The 24855-nt window shown below is 37.2% G+C and overlaps 2 protein-coding genes across 4 annotated transcripts in view; one reads left to right on the forward strand and one right to left on the reverse strand.

Moving 5' to 3' along the window:
- The window catches only part of CEBPZ (CCAAT enhancer binding protein zeta), a 21246-nt gene extending 16536 nt beyond the window's left edge, over nucleotides 1–4710 (reverse strand). For all 3 annotated transcript variants that reach the window (XM_074286594.1, XM_074286593.1, XM_074286595.1), the window contains exons 1-2: nucleotides 4327–4710; nucleotides 1103–2610 (exon numbers count right to left, since the gene is read on the reverse strand). In XM_074286594.1, coding sequence (XP_074142695.1) covers nucleotides 1103–2610; nucleotides 4327–4710 — 1892 coding nt within the window. The remainder of the gene's footprint in view (nucleotides 1–1102; nucleotides 2611–4326) is intronic.
- NDUFAF7 (NADH:ubiquinone oxidoreductase complex assembly factor 7) lies at nucleotides 4628–24722 on the forward strand. The gene is made up of 10 exons (XM_074286600.1): nucleotides 4628–4763; nucleotides 6459–6622; nucleotides 9166–9246; nucleotides 11001–11111; nucleotides 14683–14896; nucleotides 15793–15851; nucleotides 16569–16679; nucleotides 21143–21286; nucleotides 23629–23802; nucleotides 24411–24722. The coding sequence occupies exons 1-10, from the start codon at nucleotides 4709–4711 to the stop codon at nucleotides 24612–24614; spliced, it is 1317 nt and encodes a 438-aa protein (XP_074142701.1). The 5' UTR covers nucleotides 4628–4708; the 3' UTR covers nucleotides 24615–24722.
- Nucleotides 24723–24855: the final 133 nt, after the last annotated feature.

The raw sequence follows: 24855 nt of genomic DNA on the forward strand, positions 1-24855 counted from the left end.
AAAGCAGTTAAATTTCAAACTTCTTGAGTTCTTACCATGCCAGTTAGCAGTGTCACAGCTAGAAGAGATAACTCCTATTTTAACAACTTTGTGTAAGATTTTATAGTGCAAATAAACAAAATGACAGGGGACAATGGAAAGATATGAATAGCAGATTAGTCAGTTATATGCCACAAGTAAGCTAGTCAAAATTATTTCATGCTTTGACATATGTGGGCAGCTAGGTGGCCCAGTGGATACAGCACTGTTCCCAGGAAGGCTCAAATCTGGCCTCACTTCTTTTATTTATTCTGGAGTAGAATCCTAACCCTATTTGCCTCAGTTTCCTAATTCTCAATTTGCCTTATGATATTTCTCAAATGAGCTGGAAAAATAATGGCAAATGACTCCAATGATAAACCACTTCGCCAAGAAAACCCCAAATGGGTCACAAAGAGTCAGACATGACAAATCCTAACAAAACTGATACATGTCTCAGTCTACCTTATCAAACCCAAAGCTATAAAAACAGAGTTAAAATTCCTTGGAAGGCCCCACAAAGTCCTCTCAGATTGGCTCTTTCTGAATGTCCCATTTTACAAATGAGGAGACAAAGGTCAAACAAAAGTTCAATGACAAATCAGCCTACTATTTGGAAGAGGGAGGACTAAAAAGGTCAGACTCTCTAATTACAAATCTGATGCAGAGAGAGCACTTAGCTTCTTCATCTGTAAAAATAGGGGGATGAACTGAATTGTCTCAAAATTATATCCTGGCTCTAAACTCTGTTACATCTTACCAAGCTACAATACAAAGACTATAAGAAAAGCAAGTGCTAACTTTGCTTTTTTATATGCAATGGACTGTTTTCAAGCACTAAATTAAAAAAAAAAAAAAAAAAAAAAAAAAAAAAAAAAAAAAAAAAAAGTTTTTTACTCTATTAAATGCTAAAGTGAAAACATAAAATTCTGGAGATACTAGAGGGCAAAAATTTATGAAGTTCATGAATCCTGCTCCTTTTTCCAAGGCAAAGTCCTACAAAGAATTATAAAGTCTTCTGCCTATGATCCAGAGATTAAATCATTGCAGTACATTTACAAATAGTCAACTGAAGGTTACTTACTTGTATAAGGCTGCATAATATCGGTTTGATATTGTCTGATGAGAATCCATTACTTGAAAAAGCAACATTAGGGCTTGAACACTGGTATTAAAATTCACAAGATGTAACACTCTGAACAGTGTATCCAGCTGTTCTTTTACTTTTTCATCACTGATTTCAGCATATGGATAAGCTCTATTTACTCCAGTTAAAAGGGCACTAAGCATTTTAGACTCAATATCATTTTTCTTGATACAAGTCCGGAAAAAGCAAAAATAAAGAGTTATTAGTTTGTTAGCCAAAATACTTTCATCATGAGAAAGTACTATTTGATTTAAAAAACAAATAGAATAGTATTGGGCTTTGGAGCTAATATTTGATCGATAGATTAGCCTCTCAATTTCACTACACACAACTCCTTTCATGTTCGGATGTTTATGAAGTAAAGTCTCTAATAGATGGGAGGCTTTGGTGGCTATTTTGTTTTGGGGGTCTCCAAGTTTATTTACCAGCTGTACTAGAAAAGCTTTTTCTTCTTCAGGTTTATTAGAAAGAATCTCATGAGCCACTCTAAGTGCTTGAGTTTTAGTTGCAACTAAGGAGTCATGACCTAAAGTTTCTAAAACTTGCACAAACTCAGCTACTAAGTGTTTGAGCTGATGTTCAAAATACCACAATATCAATCGCCTATCCCTTGTATCCCTATTACCACTGGACAATTGTTCTATTTTGTTGAAAGGATGCTGGGTAAATGTTCGCAGTTTACGATTGTCTGGTAAAAGGTCTGTAATGAGCAATTCTTTAAAAGTATCTAAAGCCATCAGACTTTGCCCTTTACTACCCTTTTTTTGGATAAGATTCACAAGGGTCTCCACAAATTGTAGTGTATGGATGGCATCATCCTGAATAAGGAGGATCATGGCAGCCAGTCTGTCACCCAAGGTCCCAGATGACACTATAGCTTTCATCCATGTAGAAGAGGAGCCACCCTTCTGATTGCTTGTCTTATTCTTAAATAAGTCGATTTCATGTTGATACAGTTTCTGAGCCAAAGCTTTGTATTGGGATACAATAACTTTTGACTGAGGTTCTGAGGAATATTCATTGGTATATTCCAGATCATACCATTTCCCCCCAGTTTTGATCAGCAATGTTGGTCTAGCATAAAATTCAAAGATGTCTTGTTGTTTATCTTTTTTTATAGCTGGTTTTGTACTACTATCTTCATCAATGGCTTGTGCTTGCTTCTTCAAACTTTTTTTATCCTTATTAGCTGGTGCTTTTTTGTTTTCTGCTGAAGTCTCTTTTTTCTTTTCTATTTTAGACACTTTAGCTTCTTTATCATTGACTTTGTTTCCTACTAGCTCCTTGTCCTCTTCCAAGACCAAATTCTTTGAATAGTTGGATACACCCAGACTTTTGATAAATGCTTCTAGTTCACCCTGCTGAAGGTCATCAATCATTTCTTTTTTGCCTCCATCCACAAGTTCTTCATTTTCATCCAAAGTTGCCAGCATAAGATAATCTTGCTGCATTAAAATATAAAAAAATGTAAAAAACAAACATATCATATACTTTAAAGATCTCAAGTGAATATTAGTGATTATTAGCATGTCAAAGTAACTTTAAAAATGATTGGAAAATCATCTAAGTTGATTCTGCAGTTGAAGACATCTGATATAACTAGTCAATCACATTGGATGGTTCTTACTCATATGTTAAAAAACCCCAGTAATTTCACTTGTCTCATTTCTGTATTCATATTCGCACATCCCTAAATGATCAAAAAATTGTTTGAATTTCCTATCAAAGGACTGGATTTGAATCGTAGCTCTGCTGCTAAAAAATGAATTGGGAGGATGAGTAAAGAAGTGATAGGGAATGACTCTGAAGTGCTTCAGAAGTAAGTGCTTTTATTCCTCCTTTACAGGTGAGGAAACTGAGGCAAGTAGAGATTTTAGTGACTTGCCCAGATTCACACACCTAATGTCTAAGGTTGAGGTTAGAGTTGAACTCAGGTCTTCCCAACTGCAAGCACAGATATTTAGCCACTGTGCCACCTAAAGCCCTCTATAAAAGCAAAGCACAATACCCTTTGATCCAGTAGTGTCTCTACTAGATTTACATCCTAATGAAATCATAAAAAGGGGAAAAGAACCAACATGTACAAAAATATTTGTTACAGCCCTTTTATGTAGTGGCAGGAAACTGAAAATTAACTGGATGCCCATCAGTTGAGGAATGGCTGAATAACTTATGGTCTATGAATGTAATGGAATATTTTTGTTCTGTATAAAATGATGAGCAGACTGATTTCAGAAAAAGCTGGTAAGATTTATTCTCCAAAGCTCACCCCAACTTGACCTCCCCAAATTCAAACAGTTGCCAAGTCAGTATTTATTAAGTGTTTACTGTATGCTCGGAGTTGTGTGTACAAAGAAAGGCAAAAAAGGCCCTCTCGGTCCTTAAGGAATATTGAGACAATATGCAAACATATATTCACACAAGCTAAATACAGAATAAATAAGAAAATAACCAACAGGTTAAGATAACCACTAGTAAGAGGTACTGGGAAACTCTCTCTGTAGAAGGAGGAATTTGTGCTGTTGCCTCATGTAACTCAGAGACCCCTTAAGCTATAGATGAGAAAGGAGAATATTCCGGACACATTGACTGGAATCAAGAGACAATGTCTCATTCTGTGTGTTACTGGACTGAAGAGTCTGCAGGAAGGGCACAATGGGGGAAGGCTGGGTTAGGAGGGGCTTTCGAAGACAAACAGATCCTGGGGGTTCGGAGAAGGGTGACACGGTCAGACGTATGCTTTTAGGAAAATCGCTTGGCTGGCTAAATGGGAAGAAACTTGAGATTTCAACGCCGCTGCAATAGACCAGGCACCCGGCAAGCTCTAAAAAATGTTTATAGACCTGACTTCGGATCATGCACGAAGCAGCAAATCGAGATTCGTATTCCCTTTCCCCCTCCCCCTCCCGTGCTGGTCACCCACGTGGCGTCGGGAGGGGAGGGACCTGGGATCTCTAAAGTGGGACTAGACGGCGTGGTTCCACGGGGCAGGGCCCCTTCCCACACAAACACAAGTAGAACCCCGAAAGTCTTTTTGTCGGTTTATCTGGAAGTGGTAATAGAAGGAAAGTGGAAAAGACCCGAGCTTCGTGCCCGCCCCCTCCCTGCTCCGGGGCCCCCCGCCTCGGTCACCCGTCCCGCGTGGGGCTAGGCCTTCTTACTTTGGTGCCTCCGAGCCGCAGCACCTCCTCCAGGGTGAAGTCGTCCTCCTCTCCGTCTTCCCCATTATCTTCCTCATCGTCCTCAACAGCCGCCGCCGCCGCCTCCGCCTTCCCAGGCCCCCAGGGCTTCTTGGGGTGAAACTCCACGCGGGGCTTCTGAGGAGCCATGGCACTAGTCCGGCAGGACGCGCTCCCCTCAGCGTCACTTTCGCCTCCCTGCGATGACGCTAACGCTACTTCCGGCGAGCAGTACGGAGGGGGCGGCACAGAACGTCGGGAGCGGAAGGGGAAGAAGCGTGGCAGAGCTACGACGCGGCTCCGGCTTCGGCTCCTGAGGTGGCGGCGGTGAGTTCTAGGCGCGTGCTGCGACTCCGGGATCGGCATGAGCGTCCTCTTGAGGGCACGCGCGAGGCCGCTGCCTCCAGCCTTGCGAGAGGGTAAGATAAGGCCTCGCCCCTAGCTACGATTGCCTCGGTAACGGGGGGTGGGGCTGTTCCTGGAGCCCGGAGGAAGCGGCCGAGCTCGCTAGAGCACCAGGGAATGTGGATTGGGAAAAAAGTAGTGTTATTTCTGCTTTCTAAGCGTCTTCCGGAGGAGGGGAGCCCGCCGGGAGGAGCTGGGCTGGGTTCGAGACCCTGGGGAAGAGGAGGAGGGGGAGGAGGGGGAAAAAAGCGCCGGGGACTGCGGTCAGCCTCTGTGCCCTCCTTTGTAAAATGGGCATAACCGTAGCACCGACGTATCACGGTGGGCGCGAGGGTACAATTGAGAGAATATTTCCTCCCCTGGTCTTCCTTTATTAGTGGAAGGAGCAGAACACCTGCTGCTCTGCTTGGTTCCACTACATCCTCATTTTCATCACCCTCCCCCTTTCCGCTTTCCCTTAGAGCAGGGGTTCTCAAAGTACGGCCCTTGGTCCAGGTGCAGCCCGCTGAGGATGTTTATGGGGGCCGCAGGGTTATAGCAAATGGGCTGAGGGGCAGAGACAGAGTGTGAGTTTTTGTTTTTACTATAGTCCGGCCCTCCAACGGTCAGAGGGACAGTGAACTGGCCCCTATTTAAAAAGCTTGAGGACCACTTAGAGTATAAGCTGCTTGAGGGCAGGCTCCTTTTCTTATTTGCATTCTCAGGTTTTAAAGGCACAGCGCCTGGCATAAAGTCTTATCAGATAATAACAACTAACATTTAGTGGCAAAGATACCGGAGTGGTTTACCATTTCCTTCTGGCTCCTTCGATAGAGAAGCAGACTGGCGAGCTGGGTTCAGTGACTTGCCTAGGATTGTAAAGCTAGTAAATTTCCGAAAGCCGTATTTGAGCTTAGGAAGTTGAATCTTCCGACTCTGGGCCAGATTCTCTATCCACCACACCACCTAGCTGTCCTAGGTAATTATTTTAGATATGTTAAGCTAAAATTGTTTTATAGCTTACACATGAGGGTGCCTCAGGGACATGATTAAAAATCATAGCCTCCTTCTCCCTCAAACCTTCTATTTTACATGCTGAACCTTCCCTGTTCCTTCTATAGTTCCTCCTGTGACTTGGTCTCCTGACTTCTCACTATTATAGTTCCCTCCTCTGAACAGCCCCACATTCCTGTATCCCCTGAACACGTGCTTAAATTTTATGGTGACAGTACGGTGGTGGCCCTGACTTCAGTGCTTTAGAAGGCATCGTGTCTGTTTCCCTCCACTGATACATTGTTATTCCTCCAAGACTTAATAGATGACATAAACTAGAGGCCTCCAAAGTTCTTAGTTATGATAAACCTCTGGAAATTTATCAAAGCTGACACTCGTTCATTAAAAATCCCCTAATAAGAAAGATGTAAAACTCAAGTGATATAATGTGTATAAGATGCTTTATATAAATAGCAACTAATCATAGGCCTTTTTTGGACCTTCCAGAACTGACGGATTTAAGGAAGCCAAGATCACTCCATATCATGAGTTAGCATCCACAAGGATGTTTAAAGGAGACTAGATGTTCTGCTAGTATTACTGCAGCCCAGTTGACATGTAGTTTGTCTTTTGGTTATTCCTTCACAAAACAATTTTTAAAAAAGCTGAAAATCTCAGTATGTAGGAATGACATTAACTAATTCAGCTTGGGTTTTTTGTCTTAAAAATGTTTGCAGTTATTCCTTTCTTTTGGAAAGTGAAGTGCTTCAGCTCAGGAAAGAAGTCAACTGAAAACAAAACTGTTACCCCTATGCTTCGGCACCTCATGTACAAAATAAAGGCGACTGGCCCCATTACAGTGGCTGAATACATGAAGGAAGTGTTGACTAACCCAGCCAAGGTAACTCGGTAACCCTCTAAGTAATCCTCTACCCTTGTCTAGCCTTAAGCCAAATTATGGTGGGTGTAGCCTTGCTGTTTTCCTCTTCCATGGTCCTCCATCTTTAGCATGTTCTCTGTCTTCCAAGATATCAGCTAACATTTCATAAATTAGTTGAAATCAAATCTGACAATAGTTCATTAAAAACCCCCTAAATAGAAAGATGTAAAGCTCAAGTGATATAATGTACATAAGATGCTTTATATAAATAGCTTCTACTAAAAAATCTTCATTGACTCCTATTCAGAGATAGTTGCTTTGCTCCCTATTTTGACATAAAACCTTCTGGAGACATTAGCCTCAACTTTTGAATTAATTCAGGAGTATGAACTTAGTGGCATTTTAAGTCTGAGGAGAATGTTGCTTCAGTAGGCCAGTGAAAGACATATTTTGGTAACAATGTGGGGGCTTTCAATGGCCTGAGAACACAGGTGGAGGCAATTCCTTATTACAACTCTTCTTGAGTAGGTCAGTCATCTCCTTGCATATAGGAAAAGCCAGCTAAACAATTGCTTAGAATGAGAAAAACCTAAGAGAAGAGGCGATCATTTGTTAATATTATTGTAATAATTTAATAATTTCAATTAAGAGTAGTTTGAAATATCCTTTCACAGGGGCTGAAGGGGAAGGGGCAGTCATTCTATTTCTGAGCACCTGCCATGTGCAGAGCACAGTGCTCACTGCTAAGAAATGTGTAAAATAGGATTTTTTCCTTAAAGTGCTTATGGTCCCATTGTGGAGATAAGGTATGTGGAAGAACAAATAAATAACATAACAACGCAGCATATATGTGCCAAATAAGTGGTATAAACAGTTCAGGTGGAGAGTTTAGAGAAACCATCACCATAATCTTGTTGAGGAACCTTGCATGAGGCAGTAAAGTGAGTCAGAGCTTTCCTTGAAAAGTAAATGAGGATATTTTCAATTTGTTTATTCATCCACTCAAAGATCTGTTTTATATGGAACACTGCTAGGAACTAGGAGAGATACAAATTTTAGATTAGACATGATCCTCTTGCATTTGAAGCTTTCAATGTACTAGAAAATTATCCACATTGTAATAAAAATTATGACATAATAAACACCTTAGCAAGTTGCAAAGTAAAATATTCTATAAGGTCCTAAAGAGAAAAATAAAATTTGGTTAGCATGGATCAGAGAATTCTTTTTGAAGAGGTGATACTGTAATTGGATATTAAAAAATGGATAGGAATTTGACAAGCAGAAAAGGGCTTGGGGAGATTCTAGGCATAGGGAACCTTGAACAAAAGGCAGAGATAAGAGAGTACATAGTTTGTTGAGGGAATAAAGTAGAACAGGTTTTTAGAATGTAGAATAAGTTGTAGAGAGTAAGATAAGATAGCTTGGTAAGGTAAGGTAGTTCCAAATTTTGGAGAGCTTCAAAATTTGGAATCATTTTGAACTTTATTCAAGAAGCAACTGTCTCTGAATAGGAATCAATGAAGATTTTTTTAATAGAGTATTATGATCAGATCTGTGTATAAGAAATATTAGAGTATATTTAGTAAACACTGAGCAGATTAACATGAACACAATGGACACCCTTTGAAGAATATCCAAAGGGGAAAAAATTCAGAAGGGTAGGTTGGGACTTGAAAGCAGAGTTTTGAATACAAAATTAAGGATTTAGGAATAGAAAGTGAGTGTATTTAAAGTTTTTTAAAGGACCATAAAGTGAAAACAATGTTTAGGAAGTTGAATCTGGCTTTGGTGGTACAGGATGGGTAGAATGGGGAGAAACTACACAGGAAGATCAGTTAGGAAGCTAGTTCAAAGGATGCGGTCATAAGAGTAGTGACATTGAAGATGAAAAAAGAAAAAGAAAAGCCAGATCTTCCTTGCAGGTAGTATGTACTCAGTATTTTCATTCAATGAGACATAAAGAATTAAAAAAAAAACTTGGAACCTGATTGAAACAGAACTTAATTTGTTGTGGAATATTGGGTAGCATTGCAATGTTATAAAATTTTTCTTTTAAAGTTTTATAGTTGATAAATATGTTCACTATATTTATATTTTTCACTTTTATATGAAACAGAAAAAGATATTTCAGTTTTTACTTTCATAAATTAGGGAACTGAAATCCAACAAAGATGTTAGGCTAGCAGCAGAGAAAGTAATAGAAGAAACAAGTTTTCTAACTATTCAAAAAAAAGGTAGTCTCTCATATAATAATAAAACATAGAGAGAATGGAAGACTGCCTAATGGCAAAGTGGTTGTTTTACTAAGGAAGATTTCCCATTACTTGTAGAAAGGATCACTGATTTTTAAACAAAAATATATGTTGTTATTATTTTTTTTTTTTTTACTTGATTCAGTGGAGGGATTTCTTCATGATAAGTTTTTTTTCCCCCCTTTCTATCCACACACATAAACGTGTATATTTTAGCAAAATAGTTTAGAAGAATATTATTCCAAATCAAAGAAAGATTTTCTTAGTATAAATGTTACATTTTCTAATATATCTTTTCTTCTTCCTTAGGGCTACTATGTACATCAAGATATGATAGGAGAAAGAGGAGACTTTATTACTTCACCTGAAATAAGTCAGATCTTTGGAGAGGTAAATATTTTATACTATATGTAAAAGTGAATCCAATATCAAAGTTTTCCATATGAAATGTGAATGTAATAAAATGAAACTGACTCTTCAAGCCAGATAACAAATTATTATAGAAATGTAAATGGGGGCAGCTAGGTGGCGCAGTGGATAGAGCACCAGCCTTGAATTCAGGAGGACCTGAGTTCAACTCTGGTCTCAGACACTTAACACTTCCTAGCTGTGTGACCCTGGGCAAGTCACTTAACCCCAGCCTCAGGGGGAAAAAATAAAAAAAATAAAAATAAATAAATAAATAAATAGAAATGTAAATGTATGTTTCTTTTTGACAGTATAAGCACATATATTATAGCTTCTTTATATATCCTTTGATTTATATCATTTTTGGTTTTTCAATAAATAAATTTCCTTTGGTAGCAAAGATGAATCTGTCTTATATCACATTCCAACCTGGAGTAAACGTTGTTACAATGAAATTTTTTGTTTAAATATATAAACGTTGTTACAATGAAATTTTTTGTTTAAATATATATATATATATATATATATATATATATATATATACATACATACATACATATACACACACTTCAGGCCTGCTATAATGTAACATATGAGTTACTCAAAGCACTGTATTATGCAAAATTAAGTTATAAAAGCCATAGTTTGTGGGAAAATTGGAAAGGGAATCAATACTCAAAAAAACTTTTATCAGTGACATACAAAAAAAGGATCCTAACAAAAATGATAGCACAATTTTATACAAGTTAAATAGTTAAGAAATACATGAATACTACAATATAGAGTGGCAGTGTCAGCAACATTTGTCTATCCCTAGCAGCTTGAGCAGCTTCCTGACTTTTCCATTTCACATAGGATCCAGGCTGGCAAAGTCTATAGAAAGTTGGGCAGGCCACAACTCTGAGCCAGAGGCCATAGAAAAAAGTGTGTTATATGGACTATCCTTCTCTGCCCACAGTTCTTACTACATCAGAAGATATATAATAAATGTGATCCATAAGGCCTAAAATTTGTGGAAGACAGCATTGGAAGGTTTACCACTTGTGAATTATTATGAAGTGATGCACTTTTCTGCATTCTTAACTCTTTCTGTCAGAAGAAATTGAGTAGGGGGAGGTAGGTGGTGCAGTGGATAGAGCACCAGCCTTGAATTCAGGAGGACCGGAGTTCAAATCTGGTCTCAAACACTTAACACTTCCTAGTTGTGTGACCCTGGGCAAGTCACTTAACTCCAGCCTCAGGGGAAAAAAAAACAAAATAAAAAGAAATTGAGTATAAGCATGTGTGAAATTCATGTTATATTCAAATTGTTGCCTAATTGTCGGTCATATTAGAACAAATTCAGATTTTCAAAATAAATATTAAAGTGCATATGCATGTGTGCATGTATATTACTGTATGTTGTATTATGTAATATATATTACTATACTATGTATGCATATATACATAACATTTCTTTTCATGAATTTCTTTAAAAATTATTTACTGGGGGCAGCTAGGTGGCGCAGTGGATAGAATACCAACCTTGAAGTCAGGAGGACCTGAGTTCAAATGTGACCTCAGACACTTAGCTGTGTGACCCTGGGCAAGTCACTTAACCCAACTGCCTCAGCAAAAAAAAAAAAGCTATTTCCTGGGCAAGAAATGGTTTGTGATATTCTGTATCAAAGTATATTTACCAACTATGTTTTATATACATATATGCATACTTATTTTATTTTTTTTTCTCTCCACAGTTACTAGGGATTTGGTACATTAGTGAATGGATAGCCACTGGAAAAAGTTCAAGTTTTCAGTTAGTGGAACTGGGCCCAGGTAGGGGCACTCTTACTGGTGATATTTTGAGGGTAGGTAACCTCAGGATGGTTTAAAAACCTCATGTAGTTTCATCTTGGCTAAATTAAAGTTTGAATTTGTAAATGTAATACCCATAGCTCTTTTCCTTCAATGGGTTATCTCATTCTTCTCAGCTGTAATTTAACATCTAAAAACTTATTGTCTGTAATAGTTGCAAGAGACCAAAATGAATTATCCATTTATCAATGTTATACTTTATTTGTATGTGTACAGAACCATATTTAAAAACTTATTTCCTACTAAGCTTGCTTGCACACTAAACTACAACATGCAGTTTGTTATACTCTTATTTGCAAAACTAGCACTTACCCTATCAAGGCATCATTTAAATTTTATAAGTATCATTGTCCCATTTTCACTGCCAATCTCTATGTAAACTGAAGGGTTAGAGTGAAATTAGAGACCTGACAAGTTAAAAGGCAGACTTTCTTGGCCTTGAGAAGATGGGAGGAGACACAGCTAATGCTTGGCAAAATTGGGGAGTAGGGATCTCCTTTTCATTGTCTTGTTTCTCATAATCCCAGTGCTCTGTTTTGTCCAAAACTCCCATTGTATGTAATGTGCGGTTGTCTCCAGAAGCTGCTGATTGCTCTCTGGGAGGAGATCTGCTGTGTCAACTCAAATCTCTGGGACAGATTCTTCTTCCTGTAGTGAACCGTTGTCTCCAGACAGTTGCCGTCAACTCTGGTCCAGAGTAGTGACTTCCCTTCCTGCAGAGAGCTGCCTCAAGTCTGGTCCAGACAAGACTCTCTCTATCTCTGGAGTGCCTCCCTTTTTTATCCTCTCAGAGAATAGGCGTGGGATAACGCAAGGGCTTCTGGGGAAAATTACTTCAACCAATGAACTTGCTCCTCCTAAACATGCAAGCTCCTCCCCAGGAGGTCACAGGTAAAACTCCCACTAAAGGCCTGAACTAGAGAATTGTTAAGTACCGACTTAGCACTTAGTAAGAATCTAACATCTCCCCCTTTCTTTTGATTTAAAACATAGGGTGGTCATGACCTTGAAACATAAATCCAGCAATATGGGAAGCATTACACATAATTACATAGATTACATAAACACATAGTAACATAGTAACATAACACATGCTAGAACCATGTAACAAATAACATGATCAAGTAATCATAAATTGAGAATTTATAAATGTCCATAAGTCCATTGTCCATTAGTCTCATCTTGTGTTAGGAAATCCAATGATTCCTGCTTGTTTTAAAGTTCTTTAACAGTCTTCTTATTAGCCATGCTCTTTCAGTGGCAGATGTTTCTTAGATTTTCTCCTTTGTTTTGAGGTCTTTTTCTTTTTCTCTCTCTCTCTGATGGACAAGGGGAATACGACTCGGCACCCATCTGATTCCTTCTCCATCTGAAGAAATACAAGCAAACCCTCTCTCCCGTGCAGTTAACCTATCTAATTTCCTTCTATTTACCACTTTCTAAATCTCTTCTCATCATCTGGCAATTACACTTTTATACTTTCTCCCAAACTGAAATCCTTTTTCTTCAGTTCACTTCAGTCAATTCTTAGGAAAGCAATTTGAACAAATTTTCATTCAGATGTGAATGGCTTCCCTAAAAGCTTCTTCTGATGCCTCATTGTGATGTGGAGGTGACCCTACGTTTCTGAAGTCCTACCAAAGCTATACCCAGTCCAAACTAGAAAGACTTTAGATATGGAAAAGATTTCTGTCTTATCTGTGATTCACAGGCCACTTGATAGTAATTTGGAGGTTCTCACCACCAGTGTTGGTCACTGAGTGACCACTCTGAGTCTGGCCAGAGTGACTCAACCTGCTTGGGATAATGGAGAAAGTGCCTACCCAATAATAGCATACTCTTTTTAAAGGGCTGCAGTAGTGAAAAATTAGCAGCTTTCTATCACTCCCTTGTTCACTCTTATCAGGGCTATCTTACTAACCCAAATAAATTTCAAGTGGCTGAAACTTTCAAGCATCCAAGGAAATCATAGGACCAAAGATTTAAATTTGGAAGGGACTTTGGAGGTGATCTAGTCTACCTCTATTATCTTATATATGAGTAAATGAAGGCCCAAAAAGATTTAGACTTGCCAAGGACCACAAAGTTAGTATAGATGGGATTTAAACTCACGACCTTTGCTCCAAATGCAATACTTCATCATTGTCACAAGGCATCTGATGGAGAGGAACTTCTCTTAAATCCCACCACTCGGAGTATTCATTAGAAATATGCCTGCAACACAACAGGAAAAAAGGAATTTTTGGTCCCTAACCCCCCTCCACCCATAGGAACAAATAGAGAAGGGAGAAAGATGAAGAAAAATGGGAAACTTTTGTGAGACTTCTCTGAAGATCCTTGGTTCTGTTGACCTGGGGACTCAAATGACATTGGCCTCTCCTCTAGCCTTCAGCTCCTGGACCTGAAGGCTCTTGGAACACTTAGCTGATAAAGTTATCCAGAGTTCCAGATGTTGGAGACTGGAGTCCTGGAACTTATCCCTTCTTTCTGCTATTGATGCCTAAAGATGGGAGAAGGCAACTGATTCCTCATTATCCAAATATGGATTGGGTAGAAAAGGGCTTGTGTCTGACACATTTCTTCATTCTTTAGGAGGGAGAGCTGGGTACCTGCAGCCTACAAGCAGTGTCCCATCTCCCATGCTTTTTGCTCATATGACATAATCATTTGCTCATAATGTTGAAAAAACATTTTCAGTCTGTATATTTTGTGATTCCAGAAAAAAATATTGTAACCTTTTTTGTGTTCATGCTGTTTTGGAACCATGAGCTTTGCTTGTTTGTTTCTATTAGTCCTCACTATTCAGTTTTTTAAAAAAAAGGTTCACTGAATATAAGCTATGATGTTAGATTTTCCAATATTATAATAGTATTGTCTGTGATAAAGGGATTTAAAACAGAATAAATGAAAGAACTGTTCTTTTGCAAAGTTCATACCCTTTTTGGAAGTTATAGTTAATATTTCTAGTAAATAATGTTTCTAATTAATAGTATCCTAGAAGGTAGTGTGTAAAGGGCTGAAACTCTGAGATGCACTGGGGTCATACAACTGAGCACTTAAGGCTAATTACCAATTGGACAGTACTCTATTAGTATATGCTTGGAAAATGGCCCTTCCCACTATTCTGTGCTGGTTCAATCTTTTGGTGTATACAGAGAATTGTGGGAGGAATTAGGGGGTAAGACAAGCCAGAGTCACTTTTGGCAGAAGGTCTTGAAGATCCTGTGTCCATTCCCTTCACTTCTACCCCTAAAGACCAAGAACTATCCCAAAGACTAAGGACTTTTGCTTATCCTGACTCCAGCTGATTCTAAGGTATCTTAGGGTGCTAACTCGGTCTTCACAGTAGTAAGCTTCTTGAAGCATTCTTTTTTTTTTTTTTTTTTTTTTTTGTTAAACCAAACAATAAGCTTCTTGAAGCATTTTTTTTAAACCAAACCAAAATAAATGCTATTTTCTCTGACTTAAAACAACTTGCTGAGATAAAAAGAATTAAAACTTGAAAATTCACTTAGTGACAAAGTATACTGAATTTTGCTAATATATTTCTTATTGTATATTTAGGTCTTCAGTCAGCTTGGGTCAGTTCTGAAAAACTGTGACATTTCTGTACATTTGGTGGAAGTAAGTCAAAAATTAAGTAAAATCCAAGCCCAGACACTGACTGATGAGACAGTTGCCCTAAAATATGATGCTGAATCACCAATGTACATGAAAGGTATTAGTAAGTCTGGAATTCCCATTTCCTGGTACCGGAATCTACAAGATGTGCCACAAGGTAAGGAATTTGAATTGACATAAGCATTTTGATCAGGGCACCTTAGGATAACCAAAAATGACAGTAATCTTTTATCTTACAAGACAATGGGGTCTTCTCACCAAGTCCTTAACTGGGAAGTGGTTTTTCTTAGAAAAAGCATCTTATAAAGAAAATTAATTTGTTATAGATAAGACCATGCTACTTTACAAATTTAATATTTAAAAAAGGTTTTAAAAGCTACTAATCCCTATAGTTTTGTCTTAACTGTCATTTCTCTGCCTACTGTAGTAGAGTTAGAATATAGTGTAAACTCCCTCATTTGATTGTAAGCTCCTTAAGGACAGGGAGAGTATTTTGCTTCTTTTTATATCCCCAGTGCTTAATACATGTTTATTGATTCATTTCATTGATTGAGAATTAATGGTGGTGATGAAGCCAAAGGCAACAATAACTAAAGAAAGCAAAGTCCTAATATATAAGTTTTATTTTTTTCTCCTTTTGAAAACATCTGTTTTACCTAGACCAGAACTTTTGTTAGCCCATAAGTTCAGGATCCCATTTGATAATTTTGAATAGAAGACTCATCTTGTCAAGAAAGCTTCCCACACTAATTGAGAGCTCCTTAAGGTCATGAATTTCTTTTGTCATTTGTCTTCTCTTTGCCCCATTTATTTGACAGATGAAGCTAGTAATACGTGCTTACTTTCTGTGTTGTGCTATAGACATTTTTGTGTGTTGTTTTTTAAACTGGTCTTCTTGTAGACAGGCAATCAATATCAATATCAATATAGGGTGGTATAATAATGGAAACATGTAGCAATAGGAGTACCAGCTGTCTCCCTCAAGCATCACTTGAGCATTTTTTTAAAGTATATTAAAACATGTACTACTTTTCCTTTTCTCTTTCTAAACAGGTTATAGCTTTTATTTAGCACATGAATTTTTTGATGCTCTTCCAGTGCATAAGTTTCAGGTACTGATGGAAAGACTTTGTATCTACATTTGTTTAAGGGGGTGGGAGAATATAATATGCATCAAAGAATTTTTTTACATGAATTATTCACTATTTGAATACTATCATTCCTTGAAAATTATACTTAATCCTGTTTTTGTAACAGAATTTTGTAGTCTTGAGAATAAATTATCGAAAAAGGGGAAAAGGTACAATTACAAAACATTAAGAAAGGTAATATATTCCTAGGATGATTTAATTATTCAAAGATGGAAAAGAGTTTTTTTGTATTCTATTGTAGCATGAAGATAGTTTCTGCACTTTATTTAAAAATATTAAAAATTATTTCCAGAAATTTAGAATCTCTTTTTCTTTTTTGATTTTCCTCATTCTTTGATGAGAATAATTTAAATTTGGTAGTATTATGTGAGCACAATTAGCTTTAATTTAAGAGCAATTACAATTATTCTATTAGGTGGAGCTTCATACAAAGCATACATAATATGTAGAAATGTCATTTCTCTTACAAGTTACTTTAAATATTTGGCTCCTACATCACTCCTCATTTTTTAATCTTGGAAGCACAGCTCTGCTCTGTTGGTCCCTTTGCCTCTCCCCTCACAGCTGCTGTGGCAACAGTTCTACATTGCATCAGGAAGATACATGCAGAAAGCATTCTTAGGCTGGAAGCCATTTAGAAAACAAAACCCAAGCTCCAATGTTTGTTTAATTACCTAGAAAACTCTTCAAGGATGGCGAGAAGTGTTTATTGATATAGATCCACAAGACTCTGATAAACTAAGATTCGTTTTGGCTCCTTCTTCTACCCCAGCAGAAACTTTTATTCAGGTAAGGGAAAGGTGTTTGTTTGTTTCCTTTGTTTCAGTTAAATGGAGTTATAGTAACTTTTGCTGTAGAGTTAAGTTTCCTTCAGAAAAGTGTTTGGTTTTTTAACTTTGAAGTCAGATTATTTTGTGACTACTTAGGTGTATTTAACAAAAACAGAGTCAATTAGTTAAATCAGCAAAGCATTTTTAAGCACCTTAAGCACTTTTATAAGTACTTACCTCAGTACTAGACCTGGTACTAACAAATGCTTAAATTAAATAATTCCTGCCCTCAAGGAACTTACATTCAATAGGGATAGACTACAAATACACATTGAGGGATATACACACAGTAAGTATATATAGCTTCTATTAAAATAGATCCAAGGTAATTTGGGGAGAGAGTCACTAGCAGCTAGGGGTGAGGGACTAAAGAGAAGTCTTATGCAGGAAGTAGCCCTTGAGCTGAGTTTTGAAGGTAGGGATCTGAGGGGTAGAAGTGAGGAGATGGTGCTTTCCATTCATGAGGACAGCTAAACTGGGCAGCAGAATGCATGAAGAGGAAAATGGAAAGGAGGCTGAAAGGTAGCTGGGTGCCCAGTTGTGAAGGGCTTTAAATGCTAATCAGAAGAGTTTATATTGAATCCTAGAGATTGTAGGCAGTCACCTAATTTGGAGTGGGGCTGTAGGCGCACCCCTTTGGCAGCCATGGAGGATAGTTTGGAAGAGAGGAGGACTGAGGCAGAGACCTCTCAGGAGATTGTGTGAGAGTGACCTGCCACAGAGGGGTGATGGGTCATAGGAGTGCAAACAGGGGGTCAGATGAGGAGGCATTGCAAATAAAGAATTGTAAGAAGGAGCAGTGATTAGACTCATGGGATGGCAGAGAGTGAGGAGATAAGGATGCCTCCAAAATTGTGAATTGAGGCTGCTTCCAGGATGACAGTACCTTCAGTGAGAAGAGGGAAGTTCAAATGAGGAAAAAGGAAGTAATTATGAGATGTCCAAGGCATAGTATATATGGTATTGTTTTTTTAATTACATTTTTATTTTTAAAATTATTGATACATTTTTAACACAAGAGATACTTCCCAACAAATACCAAGATGAAGTCCTTTAAAAGCTCATTCCCATTTTTTCTCCCTCCAAAAATTAAATAACTAATTTTTAGTAGAATTGATCATAGTATTTTAGATTTAGGGCTGGAAGAGATCAGAGAAGTCAGTTAATCCAATCTCCTCATATTACAGATGAGGAAACTGAGGTAAAGAGAGTGACCTTGCCCAAGGTGGCGCATGCAGTGGGTGGCAAAACTGGTACTAAAGCGCAGGTTTTCTGATTCTGACTCCAAGGCTTTTTCTCTGCATGATGTTAACCTAATGATGTTGACCAGCTCTGTTTCCCCTTTATTGCTGCATTCATTGTGTATATCGTGCCTCTGCTTTTCTCATTCCACATTGCTTCATACAGGTCTTTCCATATTTTTGGGAATTTTATTTGTCATGCTTTGTGGTACTTCAATGGGTTATAATTTGTTCAGCTAAGATTGAGCAATTATTTTGTTTCCATGTAGATATATTTATATATCTCTGTGTGTGTATGTATACATGTTCACAAGCACAGCACATGTGTCAGTACTTTGGGATATTGTTTCTGTATTGACATCTTTTAAGTTTGAACCACTAAATGTAGCAATAACAGATTTTTCTTCCTGTAACATTTTAGAGGGTATTAATATAATCATGTAGTGCATTTGTAAGTTTCTAATTTTCATAGAAAAATTACCTTTATTTTCATCAAAATGAATATTCGATCACCTCAGCTCTCTCCAAACCCCTTTACTCAATTTGACCACGAGATGGCGGTCACATTCTAATCAGACTGGCATTTTAAAGGAGACCAACACAGTTCTCTATTGAATTAACCAAAACCTCTAGGACTCTCTTGGTACATTGTTCAAATAAAATGCTGGTTTTTTTTTTTTTTTTTAACTATTACTTCTAAGGAATAATCAATCTACAACCTATGGCTCTATCTTGACTCTGTGGCAAAGTGAAAAGGGTGCTGAATTTGCAGTGAGGGAATTGGATAACTTTGGGTAATGGAAGTCACCTCTCTAGACCTCCTCTTCCTCTGTAAAATAAGACATTGGGCCAAATAGCCTCCAAGACCCTTTCCAAATCCACGTCTATGTTGATCTTTTTTCCTCAACTGTATGTACTTTCTCTCACAACTTTCTAATATTTCCTAAAAATAATTAAACTTATTTAGTATTTAAGTATAGTATTTCAATGTTAGTAGCTGAGACAGAGAGAGACCATATGATACTGATCTTGCCCTATCAATAGTCAAGAAGTTGGAGATGGGTATTTTACAGTTCAAGTTCTATTCTTAAGCTAAAGGTTCTTGAAGACAAGCAGGAATCACCATCTAGATTAGGAACATTTTCACCCTTTTGGCTCCTTAAACTCATCATAGACTATCTGAAAGCCTCTTTTCTCTCTTAAGATAGAACATAATCAAGCTGCCTTCCTTCAGGCATGCTTATTTGCTAGAAAGATGTTTTTCCTCTTTCTCTTAATTTAACTTAGCACTAAGACTACATTCCAAAAAGTTATCCAGCTTACCAGTGTAATTATTCTTTTCTGTTTCAAACAGAAGGGCCCATATATTTTTTAACCATTTCACTTATTAGCTGTTAAAGGATCCAGTTGCCCAAGCATATCAGCCTTTTTTCATAAACTACTATTTTTCTTTTTTTCCTATTCATCTCAAAAAAAGAATTTCTGTACAAGCCATAATTAATAACTTAAGAGGATATAAAGAGAGATTATTTTCTAACAGATTAAAAATATTTTAAATATAAAGCTTTATATCTTTATCCATGTTAATAAACTATGGTTGTGTTCATTTATCATTAAAAAAATTATAAAAATAATGGTTCCCCATTACACTTAATCTGTAATCTTTAAAATTTTATCCATCTGATCAACTGATGAATAAAATTAATGGACAGAAACTAATTTATCTTTCTGATAGTCACTTCATTTCTCTGATTAACTTCCCTAGTTAAAATGAATTTTATTGGATGATCTATATGAACCTTTCTAGTATGAATAATAATCATTGCACCCACGTTTCTTCTTAGTTTGGAGCTTTGGACACTCTCCAAAGCAAATAGTGATGGAGGATTTTATGGTTACTCACCCATGTGGAGTGATGGATATGGCATCACAAGGACTTCCCTAGTGCCTAGCATATAGTAATATTAAATTTAATACTTGTTTAATTAATTGCATAATGGTATAAATGTCCCAAATGGTATTTGAAGTTATGTGTTTCTTCCTCCAAGGTCAAAGTTATATCTACTATGCCCTCATTCCTTCTGAAGGGCTCTGTTGTAGAAGAGAGCTTACTTACTCTTTTTTAATTCTCAGAAGGCAGTACTAGGAGCACAGGCTGAACTTGCAGAAAAATGGATAAAATTCTACATAAATTCATGTGTTCTAATGTTTATAATTATACAAAAATGTAATCAGCTGCTTTGTGTGCTAATAGGTGCCATGCTTCAAGCAAAGACCACATACCTACTCTCTAGATAGGTTCCATCAGGGATTATTACTGTTCAGATAGCCATTATGAAGAGGGGAAAAGTAGGCAGGCAGGGCTGCATCATTTCATTTGTGAACAAAGATAATTTCATACTTATTTATCAGCATAAGTCAGATGCCTTGTGTACTTGCTACTTTTCCAAGGCACACCTGACATTGGACTTAAGGAAGATTTGAGCCTGTGTATTGACCTAAATGCTCTTGGAGTTGGAAAAAATGGTTATTATATGAAACCAGCCAAGAACTATCAGGACTGTTGCCATTAGAAGTTTGCAATAAAAAATAAAACAAAAACATTTTTGATATTCTAGTGTGTGTATGTGTGTGTGTGTGTGTGTGTGTGTGTGTGTGTGTGTGTGTGTGTGTGTGCATGTGTAAAATAGATCTCAGCAACTAGGGAATATTAAAGTTAACAAGTATAAAATTCATTTTTTGAATCACCAGATAATTACGTATCCACCATTATGGTAGGTGCTATGGGAAATTCAAAATATACTTGGAGTTTTTTTATAATTTATTTGGGAATAAATTATCTTGAATTGGCATTAAATTTAAAGGGTAATCTTAGGTGTCGATTATGTCACTTTAAGATTTATGTCACTAATAGTTACATTAAGCATGTCTTAATCATATTTATCTAAATAAAATATCTTTTTAGTAACTAATACAGACACCTGAATATTTTCATAGAGAAAACCAATATGCCAGATAATAAATATATATACACATAGAGTAATATGGATTTATTTAAAAGGAACACTGATAAAAAACATTTGAAAGCTGTTTTTTAAACTAAAGATAAAATATCCATACTAATAAAGATTTGTGTATGATCCTTTTTGACCAATTGGTTTTGCATTCTTATCTATGCTAGTCCAAGGAAACAAGGGATCATGTGGAAGTGTGTCCTGATGCTGGTGTTATTATTCAACTGCTTTCTGAACGTATTGAAGAAAATGGGGGTGCTGCTCTGATTGCTGATTATGGACATGATGGGACAAAGATGGACACTTTCAGAGTATGTCTGACATAGTACTATCTATCATAAAAGCAAATTTATTTTACATTTTCAATTCTTCAGTTTTGTTCACATGGGTCTTTTCCACTTATAGATTGAAAGCTGTTAATAGTGGTACAGTCCTTCTGCCCTATCCCAAATCCTGTCCCCAAAATCCCCATTTCTCACCCTGGCTTTACACATTTATATATGTGTACATGTTGTTTCCCCAATAGAGTAGACTCCTGGAGAGCAATGACTATTTCATTTTGGGTTTTGCATCACCATTATCTAACGTAGGGCAGAGTACATAATAGATACTCAATACATATTCACTGGTTGGTTGGTTAGTTGATCCAGCAATTTATAAAGACAGGATCTAGCTAGCATGGACATCTTACCATATGCCCTACTGCCGTATACATCTCTCTCACTCAGTAACTTTTCAACTTTTGATTAGGAAACAGTTAAATATTTGCATTGTTGCTCAGGAGAATGTGGCAGTTTTACATCTTATGGCTTTACTCTCTATCCTTGGCTTCCCAGGCCAAAGTTCCCTTTCCCTAATGAGCTTCTCGATGTGTATTATCCTCCTAGGACAATGTGAGCTCTTTAAGGGCAGGTTCTGTGTCACATGCATATGTAGCCCAGTACTTACTATAATGCCTCCAATGGGGAGCCTGTTTGGCTTTCATCTTCTCAAATTTTCACCAGATAGCCTCCTCCCCCGACTTCTGGCCTCCTTGTCCACCCTTAAGGGTTTCTTAACCTGAAGTTTGTGAACCTTTTTAAAAAAAAAATGTTTTTGATGACTGTAAATTGAAGTCTATATTGAATTCTGGGAAGGAGTCCATAGACTTCAACCAGACTGTGAGAAGCTTCTGTGATAAAAGCTTAAGAACCCTTGCTTTAGAAGAAGTAACACCTTGGCAACTGAATTCCTACAAAATCATATCTCCTTAGCTGTTCAGAAATATTTTTTTTTCCTTGATTGACTATTCCCCTCTCCTTCATAGTTTTTCTGAGCCTCTTTTCAACTTTCCCAATACCATCCTTATATTCTTTGCCCCTAATTTTCATGGAACTTAATATTTCACATTCTAGACTTAAACATCCAAAAAAAAAAAAGAAAAAAGTATTTTCATATAAACGTGGAATGGAAAAAAAAAAAGGGTTTTACACAAAACTGCAAATCTCTATTATACAAGGTATGTGTTTCTTTAAAACTGTAATAAAGTTAACATGTAACTTTCAAAGCTGTCCTCCTTCTGTGATTCTCTCCAAACTTCCTTCCTTCTCTTCTGTACTCCTACTTTGTCATTTACTTTTTGGATGGGGTGGGAGTTACTGCCTCCTTCCTTCTCACCCTTCCCCCAATGGAAAAGAAATAAATAAAACAAAATCCTTGTAATCAGTGTGCAGTTAACAAAGCCATTTTCTACATGGGCAGCATCCAAAAATGTCTCATCTCAAGTCCTCTTAGTTAGGAAAAGGTGTCTTCCACAGATGCCATTTGTAGATGAAGCAATTGAAGCCACTGAAGAATATTTATTCTGATACCAGAGAACGTGGGGAAGGGCACTGACTGGACTCTGCCTGAAGGGAGCCACTTTGGAACAGCCTAGAGATGCCATTTCCCTAGAAGACTCCAGGGCTGGCACCATAGATGCCGACAGTACTGCTCGCTTCTCAGTCCCTTGCAGTTTGACTTCCAACCTCACCACTTCCTGAAAATGGGTCCTTTTCATAAGTCTTTGTCATTCCAGCTCTTTGTACCTTGCCAAAGCAGGTGCTTAACAACTGAGGTCTGAAGGAAAAGCACAAAGACTGAGAGGCCCTGTGCCTGACTCTTCTCCCTGAGCTTATTGGTAATAAGCTGCTTGGAACACTGGCTACCTGGCATATGTCATTGGGCCTGGACTTCCAGTGTGGCAAGACTTCCCAGAGCTTGGGTGCCAATTGGCAGAGCCTTGGAAAACTCAGGGTGACTTTTATACTGTAAAAAGCAACAAGAAGGGTTTTTGTGGAAGATTAATTTGATAAACCACCTTATTTTTAGATAACCTTTTCTCTCAGATCTTAATCCCTGATAATTAGCCTTCTGTCTCACTTCCGAATCCTTTCATGGCTTTTCCACATTCTTTGATTTCAAAGCCTAGCATGACTATTGATTCTTATAAGTTGGCAGATCTCTTAGTTGCTATATTCTTAATTATTCCAATATTGTGTTTTCCTCTTAATTTTAGCTGTAGTATACATAGGCTTACATTGTCTATAATGGCCTTGAAAATTATTGCATTTTTGTTCTTACAGTTTGGTAGTCACAAAGGATAAAACTAATTATTTCTTCAATTATATTTAAGGGCTTTTGTGGTCACAAGCTTCATGACGTCTTAATTGCTCCAGGAACAGCTGACCTAACTGCAGATGTGGACTTCAGCTACCTGCGTAGGATGACTCGGGGGAGAGTGGCCTCTTTGGGACCCATACAGCAGCAGCACTTTTTAAAAAACATGGGCATTGATGTTCGATTGAAGGTAATCATTTATGGATCCTTTTACCATTGTGTGTTTTGTAAACTTTCTAAATTAATTATTTTAAAGAAATGTCTGAAGTATAAGAAGTTCTCTTAAGTAGTTTGTAGCACTCATAGTTCTGAAGATGTCTCAATGTTAAGAGTCCTAAGCATAGCAGTAAATGCATGTGAACATGGTGTTTTTAAAAATCCATTATCTTAAAGTTAAGCGAGGCTGGTGAATTTGAATTATGCACATGTATGTGTTTATCTTAAAACCCGAAATTTAATGGAATTCATAATGTTGTACAAAATTCAGTACCACCATTTTGTCAGTAGTGTACTATTTAAAATGTTATTTCAAATGAGAATATTTAACTAGTCATAATTTCCTTAGGTCCTTGTTTTGTGTTACTACAGAAGAGAATAGAGCCAAAAAAACAGAATTCTGAACTTAAAAATTTTAGGGAACTTGTTATCAATTGTCAGTCACTGCCAAAACATGGCATTTGTAAGTGCATGACTTCCTCTTTTGGATCTGAAAATTATATGCAGTTAGTATCAGACAATTAGTAAACCAGTTTTGGGGGGACTGTCAGTATTTCTGAGAAAAACCATGTTTTGTTTCAGGTTCTTTTGGACAATTCAAGTGACACTGCTACACAGCAACAACTAATTCATGGTTACGACATGCTAATGAATCCCAAGAAGATGGGAGAACGATTTAATTTTTTTGCCTTACTACCTCATCAGAGATTTTCTAGTGGAAACACAAACCAATCAAAATCATTACCCTCACCTGTAGCTGGCTTTGGGGAACTCACTTGGAAGTGAAACCTCAGTTTGGACTAAACTAAAGAAACTTTGTACTAGAGGCAAATTATTTCAAAATGCATTATCTTACTATCTGTAAATAAAAATTATGATGGCTTGCTTTTGAAATGGTCATTATGAAACTAAAATTTTATATGGATTTTGGATATGAACAATGTTTTGACTTAGTGAATTTAATATAAGAGTGGGAATTTCCTTTCGTTAATAAAATTAGTTGATAACTTAAATTTTTTTCTTCGGT

The sequence above is a fragment of the Sminthopsis crassicaudata genome, chromosome 2 (assembly GCF_048593235.1).
Source record: "Sminthopsis crassicaudata isolate SCR6 chromosome 2, ASM4859323v1, whole genome shotgun sequence".
In the NCBI taxonomy this organism is placed as follows: Eukaryota; Metazoa; Chordata; class Mammalia; order Dasyuromorphia; family Dasyuridae; genus Sminthopsis; species Sminthopsis crassicaudata.

Bases quoted from the DNA above. Each gene is read 5' to 3' on its own strand.
- NDUFAF7 (XM_074286600.1), top strand. From the start codon at position 4,709: ATGAGCGTCCTCTTGAGGGCACGCGCGAGGCCGCTGCCTCCAGCCTTG. The intron at 21,287-23,628 runs GTATGTCTGACA...ATTATATTTAAG, and splicing joins CAAAGATGGACACTTTCAGA to GGCTTTTGTGGTCACAAGCT. The intron at 23,803-24,410 runs GTAATCATTTAT...GTTTTGTTTCAG, and splicing joins GCATTGATGTTCGATTGAAG to GTTCTTTTGGACAATTCAAG.